The sequence below is a fragment of the Mustela nivalis genome, assembly GCF_964662115.1.
Source record: "Mustela nivalis genome assembly, chromosome: X".
Classification (NCBI taxonomy): Eukaryota; Metazoa; Chordata; class Mammalia; order Carnivora; family Mustelidae; genus Mustela; species Mustela nivalis.
In genome coordinates this window covers 50,577,676-50,600,652 of record NC_139040.1, presented here as the reverse complement: position 1 = coordinate 50,600,652, position 22,977 = coordinate 50,577,676, and the positions used below count along the sequence as shown (strand labels likewise).

General features: G+C 35.3%; 1 protein-coding gene and 1 long non-coding RNA gene across 2 annotated transcripts in view; one reads left to right on the top strand and one right to left on the bottom strand.

The window, feature by feature from the left end:
* The window catches only part of LOC309855567, a 1,258,688-nt gene that overhangs the window by 418,768 nt on the left and 816,943 nt on the right, over positions 1-22,977 (bottom strand). The gene's annotated exons all lie outside the window — the stretch shown is intronic.
* Positions 1-22,977, top strand: part of DIAPH2 (diaphanous related formin 2) — a 919,476-nt gene that overhangs the window by 447,780 nt on the left and 448,719 nt on the right. Inside the window, exon 21 of the mRNA XM_082715955.1 lies at positions 13,124-13,225. Coding sequence (XP_082572081.1) covers positions 13,124-13,225 — 102 coding nt within the window. The remainder of the gene's footprint in view (positions 1-13,123; positions 13,226-22,977) is intronic.

Genomic DNA, 22,977 nt, shown 5'->3' with positions numbered 1-22,977 from the left:
TGGGTTTCACCCCAGTTTAGCCTCTGGAGTGATGTCCGTCAGTGGAGCAGACTTTTAAAAGTCCTGATTTTGTGCTGCATTGTTCTGCAGCTTGCTGGGAGCCGGCCCCTCCCCTTACTGTCTATCTTCCCATCACTTTGGCTTCACTTCTTCACCAGTTCTACCTTTCAAAAAGTTGTCAATTTTCTGTTTTTAGAATTGTTGCTCTTCTTCTCTTCGATCTCCTGTTGGATTTGTAGGTGTTTGCAGTGGGGTGATAAGCTATCCAGCTGATCTCCTGCTACCTGATGTTGTCTAAGCCTGGTACTTCTCCATCATCTTTCATTGTTGATTTTTACTTTAGATGATTTATCCATTGCTCTAATTAGGGTGTTAAAGTCCCCTACTATTTTTGTAGTATTATCAGTAAGTTTCTTTATGTTTACCATTAATTGATTTATGTATTTGGGTACTCTGAAATGGGGGGTATAAATATTTATTATTGTTTTGTATATCTTTTGCATAGTCCCCTTTATTATGATATTGTGCCCTTCTTCCTCTCTTGTTATTGACTTCTATGGCTACTCTGGCTTTCTTTTGATATCCATTAACTTGAGGGATGGTTCTCCTCCCCTCACTTTAGGTCTCTTGTAAATAGCATATGGATGAGTCTTTTTTTTTTTTTAAATCCATTCTGATACCCTGTGTCTTTCTATTGAAGTATTTACTCTTTTTTCAAAATGATTAATGATAGATATGCATTTAGTACTATTATATATTACCTGTTCATTTGCTTTTTCTGGAGATTTTCTTTGTTCCATTCTAGTCTTTGTTGCTTTTGGTCTTTCCCAGTCTGAGGGTCTCCTTTAATATTTCTTGCAGGGCTTGTTTAGTGGTCACAAATTCTGTTATTTTGTTTGTGAAATTCTTTATCTCTTCTTGTATTCTGAATGATAGCATTGCTACGTAGTGTATTGTTTATTTTATTTTATTTTATTTTATTTTATTTATTTATTTGACAGACCGAGATCACAAGCAGGTAGAGAGGCAGGTAGAGAGAGAAGAAGGGAAGCAAGCTCCCTGCTGAGCAGAGAGCCTGATGCAGGGTTTGATCCCAGAACCCTGGATCTTGACCTGAGCTGAAGGCAGAGGCTTTAACCCACTGAGACACCCAGGCGCCCCTGGATAGTATATTCTTGGCTGCTTATTTTTTCCATTCATCCTGTTGAATATATCCTGCCACTTTCATCTGGCCTGCTAAGTTTCTTTCGTGATCCTCTGCTAACCTGATTTGTGTACCATTGTAGGTTAGGGATTTGTTTTCCCTTGTTGCTTTCCAGATTCATTCCTTATCTCTATAATTTGCAGATTTTACTACCATATGTCTTGGTGTTGGTTGGCTTTTGTTGATTTTGATGGGAGGTCGCTGTGCCTCCTGGATTTGTGCGTTTCCTTCTTTCTCCAGATTGGGGAAGCTTTCAGCTATGACTTGTTTAAAGCTTCTGCCCCTTTTTGTCTCTCTTTTTTATCTGGGTCTACTATGATACTTACGTTACTCTGCTTTCCATAAAGGCTCACTGAGTTCCATAAGTCTACATTTGTGCTCCAATATTTTTCTTTCCCTCTATTTTTGCTTTTGTTATTTTCCATAATTTTATCTTCTGTAGTACTTATTAATTCATCTATTTCTTCCATACTTATGGATTTGCGTCTTGGTTATAGAATTTTTTATTTTAGCCTGACTAGATCGTAGGTCTTTCATTCTCTAGTAGGGGTCTCTCTGCTTTCTTCTATGCTTTTCTCAAGCCTAGGAAGTATGCTTATGATTGTGGTTTTAAATTCTGGTTCAGTTCTATTTCTTATTAGCTCCATGTCTTTGGCCTCATCTTTTTTTTGGATGAATTCCTTTGTCTTGGCATTTTGTCTAAGTTTTGTCTTTTCTGTTTTGGGGAATACCTATACCTGGTCCTATTTCCACTACAACCAATGATTTCAGCTCTCTATTATCAATAGACCTGGTGCATTCAGAGTTTTGTGTAAATTTTCTGATGGAAGGCCTTGTTGATGCTCTGGCTCCCAATCACATTTGCCTGTTATAAAAGGAACCTGAAGTGTACTAGAGTGTGGAGTTTGGTGTAATCAGGCCCAAGCCTTTTTTGTGTGCTCTGTGCTGCTTGCTAAAGTCTGTCCATGTTGAATGGAGGGGTCAAAAATGGCATTAGCCTGCTCTCTTCCCTGGAAAGGTGAGTTTTCACTCACTGGTGTTCAGGAAGCCCTCACAGAAGTGCAAACAATCTACCCTCTTTTGTCCCAGGCTTCCATCATATCGCTGCCTCTACCGTGTCTGTGTTCACACTATCAGCCCACGCTGGTGATACAATCTTCCTGTCTTTCATCTCCAGCATATGCCAGGGTTTCAGAACTCCAAATTTGAGAGATCCAGTGCAATGCAGAAGTGCCCCCTGATCCTCTGGGTGAGGTTTTGAGGCATTGTGGCTGGTACCAGTTTATCACAGAGAAGTAATTGTATGACTGCTCATGGGCTTTAGTTTTAAAGTAAAGTATAGTAAAAAGCTGGCATTCAGGCTAGTAGCCCTCAGCAGGTGCCTTTGATAGGGGTGTCAACCCACATTCATCTTGCTGCTCTTCAGGGGTGTGTTGACTATTGTTCTCTTTTCTTTCAGCCCCATAAATTTTATAATCAGTTTGTCAAGTGTAAACAACAATAAAAATTTAGTCATAATATTTTGATGATAGTTGTATAAACTGGGCAAAGTTGTGTCTGTTGAGATTCTTACATTTGATTCTTCCTATCCTTGAACATGGCATGTATATCTATTTATTTACATCGTTTTTAAAAACTTTGAAAAAAATTTTTTGCACTTCCTAATTTATCTGTTACATATTTTAGTTTTTTAAATCGACATTAGTATGTTTACTATTTTATCCATGTTTGCTTAAATTTACTTTTGTATTTAACTTATGTTTATACCTTTCTTTTTATATAATAGCTTCATTCTAGGATCATTTTATTTCTTACTGAATCACATGTTTTTAAAGTACCTTAAATGAGATTTTGGTTATAGTAAACACTTAAAAGTTTGTTTGATAATATGATTATTTCATCTTTGAACTTAAAAGATATTTGCAATGGATACAGAATTCTCACTTTCAAATTATTTTCTCTTAGAAGTAAACAGATTATTTTACCAATATCTGGTTTTGATTGTTGTTAAAAAACATTAATTCTTCTGTTTCTCCTCATTCATCGGGCTTCCTAAATTTAGTAATTGTTATTTTATCCGTGCTGGAATATTATTAGCCTTTTTTAGCTGTTTTTATTCAGAGTATTATCTGTCTTTTCTGCTCTCTATTCGTAGTTGCTTTTGTAATTCTAATTGAACATATTTTGAACATTCTCACTCTGTTTAGGTTTTCTTGTGTTTACATCTCTTAGTTTGTCTTTATGTCCTGTGCTTTACTGGATATTTTTTAGGCCTGTTGTCTAGTTTACTAATTCTTTTTTATGATTTGTGCCTCGTCTTCTGTTTTAGCAATTCAAATGAATATCTAATATTAATTATTATATTTCTTATCTCCAGAAATTTTGTTTTTCAAATATTCTGTCACGTGTCTTTATAAGTCTAAATATGTTTTTGCTGACTCTGTTGTTTTTGCTGACTCTGACTAATGTTTCTTTACTGCTTCCTATGTTTTCTTTATTTTTATTGTGAACTAATGATTGCTAAACTTTATCTGTGAGAATACTTCAAAACTGAAGTTAAAATCTTTCTTGGAAATTTGCATGATTCGTGATTCGTTGCCAGATACCTGGGAGCACTACCAAAGACTAATCACTTTAAATTTAAATTCAGATTCATTCTCTCTCTCTTTCTCCCTATCTCTCCTTCAGTATATGTGTGTGTGTGTATATATATACATATATATTCTTCAGAATGTATATGTATATGTGTGTATATAGGTGTATATATATACTTATGTATGTGTATGTATATATTTGGTCTTTTATTGTTTTGTTTATTGACTACTAGGTAGTTAAATTGATCTTTTGGTCTTTTGTTGGTTTTTCTGGGGGTTTGTTGTTGTTTTTTTGTTGTTGTTGTTGTTTTGTTTTGTTTTGTTTTTTGACAACTAGATAGTTAAATTCTGGCCAAAAATCTGCATGGGAAGTATCTTATGGTTTGAGATTTATAGGGGAGAAACCCCATACCCTAGATCCCGGAGTCAAGGCCAAAACAGGCAAGATTTCATACTGTTTTCCTCTGTGGGTGAACTTTGTGTTTTGTTTTGTTTTGTTTTGTTTTTCTTTTCACTGGGGATATTATCTTTTGGGGTCTAATGTTTACACAAGGAATTGAATTTTCCTTCTCATCTTGTAAAAGGTCTAGTCTTTGTGTATGCTCTATCTTAATGTTTTAGGCACATTAAAGCTGAAACCTGTATACCACTGGAGATTGGTAGATGTTCTTAAGATCATCTTGGTCTTCAATATGGTTATATCTCTGGATTAGTGCTTTTTTTAAGGCTATTTTTAAAGAATTTTATGTGTTCTATATATTGACAGCCCCTACTCCATTTGACTACCCAATATACTAGGGTGACCAGTGAGGTAGAAATAGATGTATTTTCTAAAGTATCTCAATGATGCTTTTATTGAGAAGTTGGGACAAACCTATTAGATACTGCTCATCTGCCACCATGTTTAAGTCAGTGTATTTTACATTCCATGTATGCCAAGTATTGCTTCTGCTTAGTTAAAAAATCATGTTATCAGCTTGGCATGAATACCTGATGTGTCAAAATGTCCAATGCATTATGAATGCTTCATATTGGCTTTCTGTTCCTTTATAGAATAGCTGTATACTTCTATGATTGTTTTGGATGCAGGTGTCTATAACCAGTTCTCACATGGAAACAGAGAAGTAGGGGCACCTGGGTGGCTCAGTTGGTAAGCATCTACCTTTACCTCAGGTCATGATCCCCAGGTGGGATTGAGCCCCACATTGGGCTCACTGCTCAGCAGAGAGCCTGCTTCTCCCTCTCCTTCTGCCTTTCCCATTGCTTGTGCTCTCTCTCGCTCTATGTCAGATAAATAAATAAATAAATAAATAAATAAATAAATAAATAAAATCTTAAAAGTAAATGCAAAAGGATAGTCAGCCAGGTATGAGTTTCTAGAATAAATCTCTTCAACTAATTGAAATGACTTTCTGGTACTATGGTCTCAGAAATAGAAGCAATCTGGTGTTTGTGTGTGTATTGTTTCTTAGATAGTGGTGGTTTTACATTTGTATCTGCATAGGAGTGGTAGCATTCTGATATTGCATGTTTTCTTTAACTATATGCATATTCTGTTAGTGTGCTAACAGTAAAGATGGAATTGCATCATTTCATGTGTTCAAACAAAAATCAGGACAGAGAAGCACTGACTTTGTGAAGTGAATTGATAGATTATAGCATGAGTATATACCCCTGTAGAGTTGGATGAAATTTCCAGGTAGTTTTTTGGGGTATTCCACATCAAGTGCATTGCAGTACTCTCATTTCAAGATCTCTAAGCTGTTAGCACTCTTCAAATTACCTAGGTACTTGTATTGACTCTTAGAGTAATATGCAGTTTTTTTGAAACATTTGTATATAATATTTAATAATAATGCATCCTTGTATTTGTTTGTGGCAGTTTGTGATGGACATTTTAAGGTGATATCTAATGAAAGCTGATTGTGGTATAAACAGGATATTATATATCTGTTACTTGTTTTAACAGATAAGAATCTATTCTATTATGTATCTGAGGATATCAGTTTGCCTACTTATAAGAGAATATATTTTATAATTTATTTGAAGTATGCTAATTTAAAATACATTTAAATTATATAATGTGTAGAAGAATATTAATAACATGGATAGTCTGTGTTGTATCTAGGAATAACATACTACAGCTAGACCTGGACATATGCACCTCATATTTTATTTAATATTAATAGTCATTCATTCTGTATATTCTATTTTTTTAATTATAAAAATCACCTTTTAGGTTTAATATGATGTCTGATTTTTATTTTTGAATACAAAGCAGTTGAAAAATGAAATAGAAGATAATTAGCATCAAAAGAATAATGTTAGTAATTATCTTCCAGATTCAGTGTGAATCATAAATTATTTTATTTTTAAATTTTTAATTTTTTTAAAAGATTTTATTTATTTATTTGACAGAGAGAGAGATCACAAGTAGGCAGAGAGACAGGCAGAGAGAGAGGGGGAAGCAGGCTCCCCACTGAGCAGAGAGCCCAATGCGGGGCCCAGGACCCTGAGATCATGACCTGAGCCAAAGGCAGTGGCTTAACCCATTAAGCCCCACAGGTGCCCCCCATATAAATTATTTTAGAAAGCAGTGCACTTCCTCTGGAGTTAGAATCATGACATTAGCAGGAGTTGAATTTTCTATGTACAAAGTAGTCACAATTTTTCTGTTTATTTTTATAGAAGTTGTAAATATATCTGTGATCTCCATTAACCTACTACAGAGCTAGATTACTTTGACAAATTTAATTGAGCTTAAGTTAGGAAATATTTGAATACCATGTGATTTCTGTGCATACATCTTTGGCTGTAGAATGTAAATGGATGGAACTCCAAGGAGGTTTTGCTGTTACGAGTTGTCAGAACTTGTGATTGAGGGGTAATTTCTAATTTGAAAGCTTAGAAGATGGAGATAATGCCAGTTCTTGTTGGCAATATGGGGCTGTTAGTAGAAGCTGATAAGAGGTAGGAGTGACAGGTCAGGGTGAGATGAATTCTCCTTTAGATTTGTTCAGTTTGAGTTAATGGTAGGACATCTAGGTGGGACTGTCAGTTAGAAACAAGGAACTTGAACCTGGGTACCCATGGTGAGAGCTGGAACCATTTGATTGGCATTATTAACACTGAGGTAACACTGAGATCCTGGGAGGGTCCATGAATTTTCTAGAGGACTGGAGTTAATATTAAGTCTAAGAATTTAGAACAATTTCTTTAGGAAAAGTTTCCTTACGTAGGATAAGTTGATGAATAAATAGGTAGGCAACCTGTCAAAGCCTACCTCTTTGGAAGACACAGTTGTTATACTCCAAGGTCAGGAATTTTCTCATCAAGGTTTCAATGCTTGTATATCCTTTTTTCAACTAATATTTTAAAGGAGTGGCTCTGCGGAGAGGGCTAGTAAAGCTCCCCTTGAATGCTTTAGGCCAGTTAATCAGCATTTTAACATACTTTAGTTGGCTCTTAGAGTCTATTATAGGAGTTGTAGAAATCTTAGTAATCAAAGCAAAAGGAGAGAATTGTGGCATGACCACTTGAAATATATTTGGAATCAAATGCAACACAAATCACTGTCAGTCATATGTTGATTATGGTTCCAAGGTGTAGTTAGTACTATATATGACTCTTTTGAACCTGTAATCTCCATGAGGGCAGAATCTCTAATGGTTAACATGGTGGCAGTCCCATGTTTGGCAGCCAGGATATATTAGCTGCATAAATGAATGGAACGTTAAATAAGTATAGAGCCAGGCCCAGCATCAGTGTTTATGCCATTTAACCCAAAGAACAAGAGCACAAAAATAATGAAAAAAGAATATGAAATATACTCACATAATTTGAGACCTGCCATGAAAAAGTATTGAAAAACATATAATGAAGTAACATAGTTAAGGGATTGAATTTTTTAACTAGATAAAATGGAAGAGTGTTGTGTTAAAATCACTGACATTTATTCAGGAGTTTGGGGAAACATTTCTGGTCTGGATTTAAAAAAGGAAATAAAGTATTTGTAAATATAAGTCAAAATCTGTTTTGTATACATATATATACATCTCCTATGTTTGTATAGTATATAATTCTGTATGAAATATAAATATGTATATTATAGTTATATGTCTATTCATAACATACACTGTAATAATATATTTTAAAGGAATAAATCATAAATTAAAAAAAAGAAATATTGGCCCCAGTTCATTTATGTGGGGAATGATAGACTTAATTGCAGTGAACCTAACTCGACTTTTCTACTACTCAGATTACTTAATGAGATATCAGACAAAAAAGAAAGATTATGTTTTGGCAAGAAGGAAAGGGCATTACGGTTCAATACTTTCACTTAACTAACCTTTAAGTGTGCAGTTAACATTTAAAGGAAATTAAGTTTTGGAGGTATTATAGAGTAATTGTAAAAATATAAAAAGTACTTAAAAGCCCATAGTCTGTTAAGAGAAATTCTTCACATAACAGTGACAATCAGAAAGTGGGTTTGTGATATGTTTTTACATATTTTGATGAAGATGTTTTTACATCTTTTGATGAAGAAAAATCTCATTTTGTGACAGAGTTACTGCTTTCCACTTTGTTGTTTGGTTTTTGAACTTCCGCTCATTGACATTTTCTAGGATGAAACTTTTATATTGACTGGGAATCGATCTTTTAAACACAAACCTTCAAGTTTTTGAAAGAAGATGCTCAGTAGTAAACAGGAGTAGTGGCAGGGAGAAATGGAAGGGGTGCAACTTTATAGGATATTTGCCTTTCACCTCACAATTTGTCAGAATCTAAATTTGCATTTTAAAATTTAGAATTTCTAGTTTCTATTGTGAATAGCTTTTCACTTATAGAGTATGTCAGAACTCACCTTTGCCATTTTTTTAGAGAATATAAGTAGTGATGGTATCACTAATCTACCAAAAGTCAAAAGCTGTTTTAAATTTTTTTAAGTTTAAAATACTTGTCCAGTCTTCATTAGTTCACCTGGATCTTTCTTTTATTTCTAGTTACTGTTGAAGAACCCCAACTCTTTCCAAAAGCTCCTACATTGGATGTTTTTAGGGGTCTCCAAAAATATCTCTTGCATCCCATACTAAATTTGTCAGCTATCATGTGGTAGCTGTGGGTAATTTTCCTCATTTCCTATTTGAAGCCTCTGCTAAGGATGACTGTAATTTGGGAGAAGGGAGGAGTTTTCCCATGGGCCACAGCTACTGTATACTGAAGACCTCTAGGTGCCAAGGGTATGGGGTGTTGTGTTCAAAATACAGAAACATGTGTTTCTTCCTTTCTCTCTTTTTTAAGTAAAATTGACTGGAGGTGTACCAATATAGTGCTCATCACACAGCTCTCTTACCACAGTAGACATTTAACTATGTTGAGTGTAGGCAAACTGGGCCTGGTGATAAAACCAAGAAATACAACAGCTGCACTCAGAATCACTCCAATCCTTTTTTTCTCTTTTTAATTGTGTTATGGTAGTTACCATACAATACATCATTAGTTTTAGATGCAGTGTGGCAAGATTCATTGTTCATGTACAATACCCAGTGCTCCATGCAATATGTGCCTGCCTTAATACCTGCCACCAGGCTTAACCATCCCCACACCGTCTCCCCTCTGAAATCTTCCGTTTGTTTCTCAGAGTCCACAATATCTCATGGTTTGTTTCCCCCACCAGTTTTCCCCAGTTCACTTCTCCAGTCCTTTTTAAAATGCAGGCTTTCTTCCTGATTTTAAAATAAAGGTTGGAGGGGCACCTGGGTGGCTCAGTGGGTTAAAGCCTCTGCCTTCGGCTCAGGTCATGATCCCAGGGTCCTGGGATCAAGCCCCACATCGGGCTCTCTGCTTGGCAGGGAGCCTGCCTCCTCCTCTCTCTCTCTGCCTGCCTCTCTGCCTACTTGTCATCTCTGTCTGTCAAATAAATAAATAAAATCTTTAAAAAAAAATACAAGTTGGATTTCTTATTGCATGATACAGTACAGTTAGGCAGGAATTTTCTCTCCCAGGAAACCCCTTAGTCTACCATACAAATGGACTTACAGGTGATTCCTAGGACTGTCCACTTGAGTCTCAAACCATGCTTTGAACCTGTATATATATATATATATATATATATATATATATATATATATACTGTTCATTTTCTCTCTTGATATGCTTTTGATGAGTAAGTGAAAGAGAGTGGAGGCAAATGAGTACTGGTTTGTCTCTCGTCTGTCGTCATATCCTCCTGCCTCTTCTATACAGGAATTTATGGGCATCAAAACGTATTAATGTTCAATCTTATAATACATCTTTGTGTATAAAGTTTAGTATATATGTAAAAAAATCAAGTGTCTTTAGGGATAGACTGTGATGGCCAGTTGCAACATGGGATTCTAATGGAAGCTGATTTATTATACAATAAATAGTATAATAGTAGTCTGCATTTGTTACACATGAGAGAGTTTTATTCCAAATCTTACTTATAAATAGAACATACTAAGCACTGACTTTTATATAAGTTTGTAACACAGCCATAAAATGGTATCCAGAATCAGAATACATCTAAGTCTGCTGAATGTGTTAAATATTTCACATAGCTGAACAGAAAAAGAGAAGGTATGTCACCTACTGTGGAGCCTGCATTGCGAAGAGGAGTTAACAGGTTACATACAGCTAGAAGAGAAACAAAATAACAGTGTTTCACATACTGAGCTGAAATTTTATTTTAAGCCAGGTTCATTCTGTTGTACTTCTTTTCATGGTTAAAATTGAGATAAAAAGATTGAGGGGCTCCTGGGTGGCTCAGTGGGTTAAACCTCTACCTTCAGCTCAGGTCATGATCTCAGGGTCCTGCGATCGAGTCCCACATCGGGCTCTCTGCTCAGCAGAGAGCCTGCTTCCCCCCCTCTCTCTGCCTGCCTCTCTGCCTACTTGTGATTTCTTTCTCTGTCAAATAAATAAAATCTTTAAAAAGAAAAAATAAAGAAAAGTTTGAAATATGCAGAATTGATACTTCTGATAATTTTAATAGTGTTCTTAATCTTTCTACCTTAGTTGCCTTGTACTAAAAATTTTGAAAGTGCCCAAACTGATTCTTTGCTTTTCACAATAACATACTTTACCAAAAATCCCATTATCAGAAAAATTTTTAAAAAACAATTGAGTAATTTACATGCATTGAAAATTCTGGAAGAATGGAAATAATAAAGGGGTATTTACTTTTCATTTTATAAGAATATTATATTAATGAGGCAAAATAATGGATGTTCTTAATTTTATTTCGTTATAGATACATGTTGTTATATCAGTTTTCATATTTCTTTTTTTTTTTAAGATTTTATTTATTTATTTGACTCAAGTATAAATCAGATGTTAATCTTATTGTGGATCCCTTAAATGTTAGAATTCACTTCCCTCTTGCTGTTTTAAAATTACTTCCTTTCTTGGCAGTTTGATTCAATATGTCTCAGTGTGGACTTCTTTTAGGTCCTGCTCAGAGTTGATGTATTTATTTGTTCATAGTTTCCTTTAGCTCATTGAACATACATAAGAGAGTTGATTTAGTGTTTTTGACTACTAATTCCAGAATTGAGTTTCTTCAGAGACAGTTTCTGTCATATTCTTCTTTTTCTTCATGTGTAACTTATGCCTTCCTAATTTTTTTGTTTGTTTTGTGTGTTTTTCTTGTTGTTGTTTTGTTTTGCTTTTTGCAGGCCTTATAATTTTTTCTTTTTGTTTAGAACTAGACATTTGAGTATTTTATAACTGGAATTTGGATTTTTCTACAACTCACAGACTGCTGAGTTTTGTTTGTTGAGAGCTGTAGCTATTTGTAATTTTTCCAAACAATTGTTGCAAGCTGTATATTCCTTGTATGTGGTTACTGGGTTTATGGTTTTATTATCTCTGCTGTCAGCCAGTAATCTGACAAAATTTCCTTAAATGGCTGGCTCCAAAAAGTAGGGGAGGTGTTCCTATTTTGAAGTCTTTTGATAGATGCCATCTGGGGAAGCTACTGCAACCTAAGAGAGTTGAAACCAAGGCATGCACCTGCACTGGCCCTTCAGGGAACTGTCAAACCAACCAAAATGCACATCCTTAAATTTCAGATAACATGAGTCCCACTGCCCACCGTGGCATTAGCCAGCACCTCAAGGACACAGACAGAATCTTCATAGTGTTGTTGAGGAGTGCAGTTTGATACCTGTTTGTGCATGTTGTTCTCTTACCACAGAACAGCAGTGTTTCCCTTTAACAAACACTTCCCTTGTTGTGAGTATCCAAGTAGTTTTTAGTATTTTGAAGTAGTTTATTTAAATTACTCTTTCTAGCTCAGTGATTGCTTTTGTGGTGGAACCAATCCCTGGAATGTACTTTTCTGCCATTTTGTGTCAGCCCTACTTTCTTAAATCTCTTTTCCTGCTTTTCTTCCTTTGATATATTTTTTGAAATCCCATACATGTCCCCAAAATGTTGGTTGCTTGCTAATGTAATGATAATTAGAACTGTATCATAGTCCCAAGATAAACTAGGTTGAGAAGAATTTATCAATTTTGATTCTCTTCAGCATCAGACTTGAACATTCAGATTTCACTGCTTTTGCTAGATTGTGTATTTAAGTACTTTGTAAATAATAGAAGATATTTTACAGGCTTGGTATGGTTCATAAGATTAATGATTACTCCAAACTTTGCCCATTATGAAGAATAGAGTAGACTTTTATTATTGTTATTACACATGATTTAATTTTACGTAGTAATTTTATGTTTTCCAAATGAATTGACTTTCTGATAGAAAATAAAGCTTAAAAATGTGATATGGGTTGGGACGCCTGGGTGGCTCAGTTGGTTAAGCAGCTGCCTTCGGCTCAGGTCATGATCCCAGCGTCCTGGGATCGAGTCCCACATCGGGCTCCTTGCTCAGCGGGGAGCCTGCTTCTCCCTCTGCCTCTGCCTGCCATTCTGTCTGCCTGTGCTCGCTCTCTCCCCCTCTCTCTCTCTGATAAATAAATAAAATCTTTAAAAAAAAAATGTGATATGGGTTTAAGGCCTAGAAATTTAGTCAGTTTTACCATGTCATTTACTTCCATATGGTCTTTTTATTATCATTTATGTACTGCAGTACATGGAAAGCAAATGCATTTGTATATTTAATCAAATTAAATTGTAGTTCATTTTTTGGTTATTTATTTGGGACAGAAGGTGTGTATTCACTGGTTCTATAACAAGATCGTAATCAGAAACTTACTATCCTAGGTAATCACTTTTAGAGTTGTTAATGTAGGCTTAACAGTCCTAATAATAAAATATTAAACTTTCATACTTTTATTTCTTTTTAGAACCTTGTAAAACATCTTCCAGAGCAGAAAGTACTCAGTGAATTAGCACAGCTGAGGAATGAATATCATGACCTCTGTGAGCCCGAGCAATTTGGAGTTGTGGTATGTATCTAGCATAAGGGCCCACAGACTGTGTTGTGATGTAGTAATTATCAGAAACAGTGAAAAGGACATTTCAGTTGTTCATTTTTTTCAAACTGCATAGCTGCATAATGTTATATTTAACATTGTCAGGAAAAAAACTTTATTATTATCTGTCATGGTTTTGAAAATATAAAGAAATTAAGTTTTTATTCCACAGAGTACCTCAAGATATCTCATGGCATCTCCTCCATACTAGTGCCAATATTTAATTCTATTAATATATGAAAAGTAGTATATATTATTGTATTGTCTATTTTTCTTTTATTTAGGTCTTGGTGTTAGAATTTCCCCCTCCCCAATTTAGGCTAAATAAAAGAGTAGAAACTAGATAAATAGCAATAGTTTAAAAATTGGGAGGGAGACAAACCATAAGTGACTCTTAATCTCACAAAACAAACTGAGGGTTGCTGGGGGGAGGGGGTTTGGGAGAAGGGGGTGGGATTATGGACATTGGGGAGGGTATGTGCTTTGGTGAGTGCTGTGAAGTGTGTAAACCTGGTGATTCACAGACCTGTCCCCCTGGGGATAAAAATATATGTTTATAAAAAAAAATTACTATATATATGTATCAGAAAGCACAAGAATTTTTAGATTTCCTTTTGAGTGTCATTAATTAATTGAAAACTTTAAATACACTGTTACAGTTGGGAAGAAAATCTCATAAATGCATATCATACTTTAGTATGATTAAATCATTATTGAATGAGTTGTGTTTGTTCATCCCCTCTTCATTTTAAGAGGTACAAAAGATGACTAGAGATCAATTATATATTAGAGAATATAGTGATATGTTTTAAGCAGTCCTCAAACATGCTATTGAAGTAATGGGCAAAACATGGGAAAGACAGGATGGTGATTTATTTAATCTCTAGGAGAAAAAAAATACTATTTTTAACTTAGGTATTCAGTACAAGTTTGTTCAGTGTATGAATGAGCAGCTATACTATGGCTGCTAACTTTATCCTGGCTCCCTACCAATGTCATATCTGAATAGTAAGATTCAAAATTATATCGGAACTAGTAGTCGAATACTTTGTTTCAAATATTTTATTCCCTTTTTAATTGTAATATATTTTAATTTATCTGATTTGGTACTTTGCAATTTAAAAATCCCATTTCAAGTCAAAATGTGGTAGATGGGACAGAGAACATAACTTTTGAACATGTGCAATAACTGCTTGCCCATAGTCAGAGCTTATTAATTCTCAGATATGGCATTATGTATAGTAGTATAGGAAGGTTCTGTCAAATCCTTGAAAAGAAAATCAGGAATGTATTTTGGGGATGAGGTAGAGCTAATGTAAAGATACCTGAGGAAGATCTTTTTTCTTCGTTTTGAATTAAGCAAATTACTCTATCTAGTTAGTTGAACTGAATAGATATTATTTATTAATAGTGGTGCTTTAGTGCAATATTAAATAATAAAATTTTCTAGGCCAAAGTCCTCATTTGAAACTTAAGCTGCTTGAATTCATACCATAATTGAAGCAAGGCTATATACTATCTGAGAATTCAGCTGATTCATGATGGTTATGAGTTTTACAGTAGGTACACTACACAGTTTCTCTGAAGTCATTTTTTTTTTCCTGAATGCTTTTTATCTTGGAAGATGTATTAGTTTGCCAAGAAAGTTCTTCAAGAGGGTTATCCTTGGTGCCACACTGAGAAGATGAATTCTGGGGACATAAAAAGCAATATACCTTCTGAACTAAAAGCAAAATAGAAAATGGAAAAGATTTCTTGTTTATGCACATACTGATAAATTATTCTGGGTCTATAAATATGAATTTATCTGTCCCTCTTATTTAACTCTCCCCATCCTTAGTTACATGTCTGTAAGGAAAAAAATCAAGGACATTACAAAGTAATTTGTGCAATGTAAATCACCCAAGGTAGTATCCATCAGGATTTGCCAAATAAAATTTAGATAATCTCATATCTAGGATAATATTTTTGAAATAATGATAGGCCCTAGTCTTTTAAGTACCTGCTATTATTGTTGCCATTATTATTTATAGAGAAAATGTATTGGGATGCTTAGAATAATATCTTATATATAATAGATAATAAATGTTTATTGAATTGAATTATAGGATGATTATTAGACCCAACTCTGAGCCTGAGATTAAAAATAGCATATTTTAGGGACACCTGTGTGGCTCAGTTAGTTAATTGTCTGCCTTCAGTTCTGGTCATGATCTCAGGGTCCTGGGATCAAGTCCCACATCAGGCTCCTTGCTCAGTGGGAAGCCTGCTTTTCCTACTGTCTGCTGCTACCCTGCTTGTGCTTCCTTGCTCTCTATCTCTCTCACTGAGAAATAAATAAATAAGATCTTCTAAAAAATAAAAAGTTAAAAAAAGCATATTTTAGATTTATAAAAGTAAAAATTATGTTAAAACATATTTCTCCAGATCAGTGCTAAAATTATATTAACTTTGGTGTGAATATACTCAAGGACTTTTTAATCCTCAAAATATATCAACAGCCTACATCTAGGAAAATTTCACAAATGTGTGGAATCATCTTCAGTAATGAGAGAGGTTCCAAACTAGTTGTCTTGTTTCTGCTAATTCCCCCATCAATACAATTAGTGTAGTCTACTTAAAATCTATATCCAGCATGTGATGTGTGTATCGAAAACCTTCAGTGTCTCCTGGAATTTACAGAATAAAACCCGAGCTCCTTAGTATTCTCATTGTGCTACTAACTCTGTGGCCTTATTATCTCCCTGTTCTCCTTGGTGAACTGAGTGAATTGGTTTCTTTATGACATTTTAACTTTTAGCTCAGCAGGACTCTCATTGCCATTTCAGCAGTTATTTTACTTGTTCCTATTCAGTGGCCTTTTATTTTACATAGCAGCTATACCGTATCTTACCTGCTCTCCTCACGTTTTCTAACCCTCCTCTCCCCATTCTTTTCAATTAATATCAACAGTGTAATCTCTTACCAAAGAAAAAGGAAAGCACTTAGGCTTTTAGGACCTCCAATATCTCTTCTGCCTGCAAGGCTATCTCTAGACATATCTTTTATTAATCTGTTCTCTGTCAAATCTCAGAAAAAGGAACACCTTATTACTATAACTAATATTGTTGTTGCTATTATTATTTATAGAAACAATGTATTAAAGAGTTACTGTTTCTGATACCACGTTAAGCATTTTTACATGCACTGTCTTATGTATTCTTCATTACCCTATGAGGGTAGCACTTTTCTTAGCTCCATATATGAATGAGGAAACCCTGTCTAAGGAGGGCTAGGGACCTTGTCCCAAGGTTCATAGTAAGTAGTAGATGTGGAATTAGTTGTCTGAGTTCATAGATGGTGTCTTTATTCACTTTTTTATTTCAAAAAATTCATTTTTATTAAAGAATAATTGACATACGGTAGTATATTAGCTTTAGTGTATTAGTGATTTGATATTTATATACTTTACAAAATAGACACCACAATAAGTCTAATTACCATCTGTCACTTTAAAAAGTTATTACAATATCATTGACTATATTCCCTATGGTATTCCTTACATCCCTGTGTCCTATGTATTTTAGAACTGAAAGATTGTACCTCTTAATCCCCTTCAGCTGTTTCATGCATCCCTTTATTCTCCTCCCATTTGGCAACTACTAGTTTATTCTCCATATGTATGAGTCTGTCATTGTTTTGTTTGTCATTTTTTTTTTTTACAATCCAAATATAAGTGAAATCATATGGGTTTTTTTTTTTTTTTTTTTACGTATTTCACTTCATGTAATACACTTAAGGTCCATCCATGTTGCAAATGACAGGATTTCAGAATAATGTTATATTACACAGACACACACAAACACACACACTATATCAAACCTTTATTCACTTATTGATAGACATTTAGGTTGCTTCCATATCCTGGATATTATAAATAATGCTGCAGTGAACATAGGGGAGGATATTTGTCTTTTCAAATTAATGTTTTTGTTTTCTTTTACGAGATGAAGAGTGTTTTTAACAGCTAGAATGTTCCATTGTGTGTGTGTGTTTTTGTGAGAGATGCTCTGCTACATGATAATTTACTTATCTCTGTTTTGGGCATAAAAGATTTCATTTATTTATGACAGAGAATGTGCAGGGGGAGGGGCAAAGGGTGAGAGACAGTCTCAAGCAGAATCCCTACTGAGCGAGGAGCCAGGTATGCAGCTCAGTCTTAGGACTCTGAGATCATGACATGACCTGGACAGAAACCAAGAGTCCAACACTAAGTGACTGAGCCACTCAGGTACACCTGGGTATTATTATCTCTTGCTTATTTTATACTTCTGTTATTTTATTGCCTCTTCTTTGTCATTCTGCACTTGGACTTTCTTTTCAGGAAAAAAAAAATAAGGTTAAGTCACTCACTGCCTAAAACTGAATAAATTGATAGATGCATAGATGGTTGAATATAAATCATTTATTGATTTATAAGGTTCCTGATTGCTGTTGCTCTCTATTTCCTAGCACCTGTTTTTTCAAAGATTCGTCTCCTTTACTTCTCATCCACTATTCAGCCAATAATCAGAATGCTGTCTGAAACAATGCTTTGAAAATTATCTGAGAGAGTTCATTAACTATCTCCTAATTGCATTTAAAATATACATCAAGTTCTACTCTTCATCTAAGCCTTAGCCCAAGCCAACATCATCATTTTCTTAAACAATTATAACATACTTCTAGTTTGTTTTCCCCACTCGTGCAAAAGCCTTTCTCCAAGTCAGTCTCAGCACAAATGTGGCACTTCTAGAGTTCATTTGTCTTGTGACATATTGTTTATCTGCTTAAAGAATCAGTGCTGTCGTATGGCACTAAGGCTGCAGTATAAACTCCTTACCAGAATTTACCACCTCTCCCACTTCTGTCTCCTGTGGCTTGGCTTCTTGGTCATTATACTTCAACCACATTGTGTTTTATTTTTCAGTGTTTTGAGTTTACCAGGCTCTTTCCTGCCTCTGGCCCATTACACATGCTGCTGTTGCTTACTCTCATTTGCTGCCTGCCTCTTTCCTGTTTATTCTTCCACTTTTATCTTAAAGTTCATTTTCCCAGTGATACCTTCATTTGCCTCTCAATCAAAATTAAGGCTCTCTATTAAAATTCCACAGATCACCTTTTCTCCCCCTTTTCCTTTCTAGAAATTATCATGGTTCTTAGTTAAATATTCATTTGTGAGTTTGTTTATTGAATGTCTATAAACCCCCCTAGATTGCAACTTCTTCAAGAGCATGCATCATGCTGATTTTATTCACATGGTATATGCTTAATATATATTTGATGAATGTATAACTTGAATCCAAAATCAAGTGGGTTCATTTTCGTCCTAATTCTCTATCCATGTGGCACTTGATAATATTGAAGAATTTAGCTTCCTTATTGAAAATTTTTCTTTATGTGCCTTCTCTAACAATACTCTTTCTTAATTTTATTCCTATAACCTCTGCCAGGGCCCTGCATAGTTTCTATTATGTAACTTCTTGAATGATAAAAACAAATCTCATCAGTTAGTAATAGGCATATGCCAGAAGTGAGATTATTCCTGCAAGATTCATTAAAATTTTCATCATCAAACAAAAAACAATTAAAATTGGCAAAACTTGGGAAATAATCTGGCTGTGACTTTTTGAAAGAAATAAACTTACCTGAGATAGTGACTGGGCTGCTAAGCTTTCTCTAAACTTTTTGGTTCCTTTTAGCAGTAACATCATTGGGCTTGCTTATATTCACATGTAATTCGTTGAAAAGAAACAAAAAGGGCAAAAAAGAAAAAAAAAAAAAAGAAATGAGTAATAAAGCCCAGGGACCTTCTCCTCTGTTTAGAGGCAGACTACCTGGTAAGAGCGATATGTTTGTTGTCACACCTTTTATGATCAGTATTCCTTTTCTTTGGTGGTAGTGGTGGTGGGGAGGTTGGTAGATTGTCTGCATAGCATCCCACCAACTTGTCCTCCAACCCGCTCCCCACAGAACTGGATTTGGTACATCATTGTAATTATGTGCTCTACTTTTACTGGGGGGTGGGGGGTGGGAAGCACAGATCTTTGAAAGCTTTGCCAGTTAGAACCCCAAGAGGAGCTTTTAGACTCTTCAGAAAGTGTTTGCATCTCAGCTGTTCTCAAGCCTCAGAGCTATGGAAAATCCCACTTGTCTTGCACTGAGGATGGAGACCCATAGTGTGTGTATCTATTAAACTAACACATCTTCTGAGAAAAAGAAGGCAACAATTAGTTCTTTTAGTAATCAGTACTTTGTTTTTCTAAGTTCAAAATTCCCCATATTTTAATTAAAAACATTCTGCGGCTATAATCTAACAAAAATGTTTGAGATAGCCTTGTGCATAAAAACATTTATAATGAAAAGTACAGATGATATATTATTGTTGATAGCCCATTTAATTTTTTTCTTTTTTACACAAATACATGAAGGCACAAGGAGTGGATTTACGCTTGTTGTTGGAAGTACAACTATAAAGTCGGTGTGCTTTTTAATTTCTTTTAAGCCTAGTAAGAGCTAATGAGCTCTATTCAAGATAGCGTAACCAGGTGAAAAGGAAAATTCTAAAAGCATTTTTTCTCTCCCACATATCATCAAAGGCAATTAGTTTAGATGGAAAATTATAGCTCTTCTGTTCCATTAACATTAAATGATTATTCAGGTTTGCATATTCATTGGGAAAATCACATTTTTTTTCACATGATTTCATTCAGAATGTTCAGTGTTTTGATATGTAATGTCTTGGTTTTTTCTGTTTTCATTCTTAAATATGAATGCTAGCTCTTATATCTAGATGTGTATTTATCTGGTGAAAAAACCAATTTGATAATTTTGAGATCGCATAAAAGAAAACCACTGTAACTCATTCTCAAATCCATGTGTTCATATTTTTGTTCATTTCATTAACTTATAATACTTAATTTTGTAGCAAGATTGCTTATTTATATCAGCTTTTACAATAAAATAAAATACACCTAAAAGCAACATTCAGATTAGGCCTATGAACTTGAATCAATTTTGCTATCAATTGCTTTTCATTAAATTTTAAAAACCAGGAATTAACTCCTTTTCCCATGTTTATCATTAATTCCTAATACAATAACATAGCACAGTAGTCATTTTGATGGCTTTTCTTGGCTTCAAAAAGTTGTTCTCAGGATTTTTGAAATTCTTTCAAATTCTTACCATGATTCTCTTGAGTTTACAGTGCATTTGGGGGCAGACTTTGTTACTGTGTTTTGTTTCAGACTAAAGATTGGTAGATGTTTGTTGATGCATAACTTCTGTGTTACCACTATCTTTGGGGAAAGTATTCTCTATTAAAATTTTTCATTGAATTATAGTTAACATACATATTAGTTTCATGTGCACCACACTGTGATTTGACAATTCTGTACGTTATTCAACACGACCACCCCTCTATTAGACAGAGAACGCTCTCGATAATGCAAGTCACACAGCGGGGTTTATTTGACAAGCTTAGGCTTGGGCCCAAGTATACCTGACACAGCAGAGTAGGGACTTGGACCCCGAGGCTAGTTAAGGCAGGGGTTTTTATGGGTCATGACAAGAGGCTTGGGCGCAGGGGGAGGAGGAGAATTTTCAGACTTTTCTGCAGTAGGCTGATTAGCTGTTGCCGGCCTGGTTACAGGGTTAGTTACTTTCTTAGAGGTGTTTACAGCGTGAGGTATAGCAGTTTTTCCTGGAAGAGTGTACAGGGTTAGGTATTCCTGATTAAAGCAGGGTGGGGATCTCTGGAACTAAAGCAGGGTCAGGGGGGTCCCTGGAACTAAAGTAAAGTAGGGGAAAGTTCAGCCCTTGGGCCTGAGATGGCTACCCAAGTTAAGATGGCTGTACTTATGTAACCCACTCTTAACAAACAATGTATTTTTCCAAAGTCTCATTTTACAGATTAACTATGGCTCTTATCTCCCCTTTACATATTTTTTTAAAGATTTTATTTATTTATTTGACAGACAGAGATCACAAGTAGGCAGAGAGGCAGGCAGAGAGAGAGGAGGAAGCAGGCTCCCCGCTGTGCAGAGAGCCTGATGTGGGGCTCGGTCCCAGGACTCTGAGATCATGACCTGAGCCGAAGGCAGAGGCTTTAACCCACTGAGCCACCCAGGTGCCCCATCTCCTTTACATCTTTTATACAAACATTTGCCATTGGCTCCATATAGTAGGTGAACTTGTATTGATTATTTTGTTCAGTGCAGGTATAAGGTGTACTGCAGAAAGTACAGTGATAAGCAGGAGAGATCCTTCCCTTGAGGAGGTTATTGTCTAAAAGACAATAAGAAAATCAGTTAATAGAAAATCACAGTTCTTGCTATTTTTCCATACTTCCAGGCAGAGTTTTGCTCAGTCATTGAGTCTGGATTTCACAGTTTGTATAGGCGGTTCTGTCTGCTATCTAACTTAAATCTACCCTTCTTTAATGTGTCTTCAGAAAAGCAGGTGTACTGAAAATGACAGGGCTTAAAGACTGTGATCATGATCACGAAATGAAACACTGTACTTGGAGATTTCAAGAGCAGTAAGTTAAATGATATAAATAAAGTTAATAGTTAAAATTCTGTTAAAGAGGGTAGTCGTGATGAGCACTGGGTGTTGTATGTAAGTGATGAATCACTGAATTCTACTCCAGAAACCAATATTGCACTGTATCTTAACTAACAAAATTTAAATAAGAAATAAAATAAAATCCCATGTGACTTTGAAGAATGGATGTCATGGATAGAGTATGCAAGGTTGGAAGACCTGGAGACTGTCATAGAGGGGGATTTTAAGATTTCAGGGTAGAATAAGCATTTATTTTTCATCCAGGTGATGACAAAGTCCTAATGTGTGGCAGTGAGAAGATAGTGTTATGCCCCAATAACGGGTCCGTGATTAAAGGAGTGAGACTGTTACAAAGTGAAGGTCAAACAAAGCTTTATTTCATGCCAAGCATCAAGAATCTAACCAAACGTTTGGGGACGCACCTCTTACAAGAGAGGGCTTCCCTTCTCTTTTTCACAGACTAGCTTTTAAGGGCATCGGCCATGCGGTCTGCCCTGGCCACGCACAGGTGACCAATGAGATTGTAACACACAAACAGGAAACTCCACAGTGATGCTAAGTGACCAATTGAATTACAGTTTATCCTAGTAGACATTAGTACATAGTACTAACACTACTACATAGTACTAATACATAGTACTAATGTACATAGACATAGTACATCTTGATTAGGATTGGCGCCAAAAAGGCTCCCAAAGGGCAGGAGCTACTCCAAGGAGCTACTCCTTGGTAGCTAGGGAGACAGTATGCAACCCCCCACTGATCAGGTGTCTCCAGCTGGCCTGACCAACCCTTATATCTGGGTTTTGTTACCTGGAACTGGTTTCCAGGACTTGTTTTTAAGTGACTCCCCTGGGGGAAGGGGAGCAAGGACAGTTTAAGGGTTAAACAACAAGGTTTTTGTTTAACTTCAATGAAAGCCTCTTGCTAAATAGGTCCTTACACATAATATAACACCATGGTAAGCACCCCACAGTACTTCAAAGAATGAATTAAAAAACAAAGAATGTCAGTCAACTAAAATGCTTCCAGGGAGCACAACTAAAAAAACATATATTTCAGTCGAGTTTGTTTTTTATTTAGTTTTATCACTTAAGTACAGTCAAGTGCCTTCATGAGACATGAGCATTTTAATCATTGTA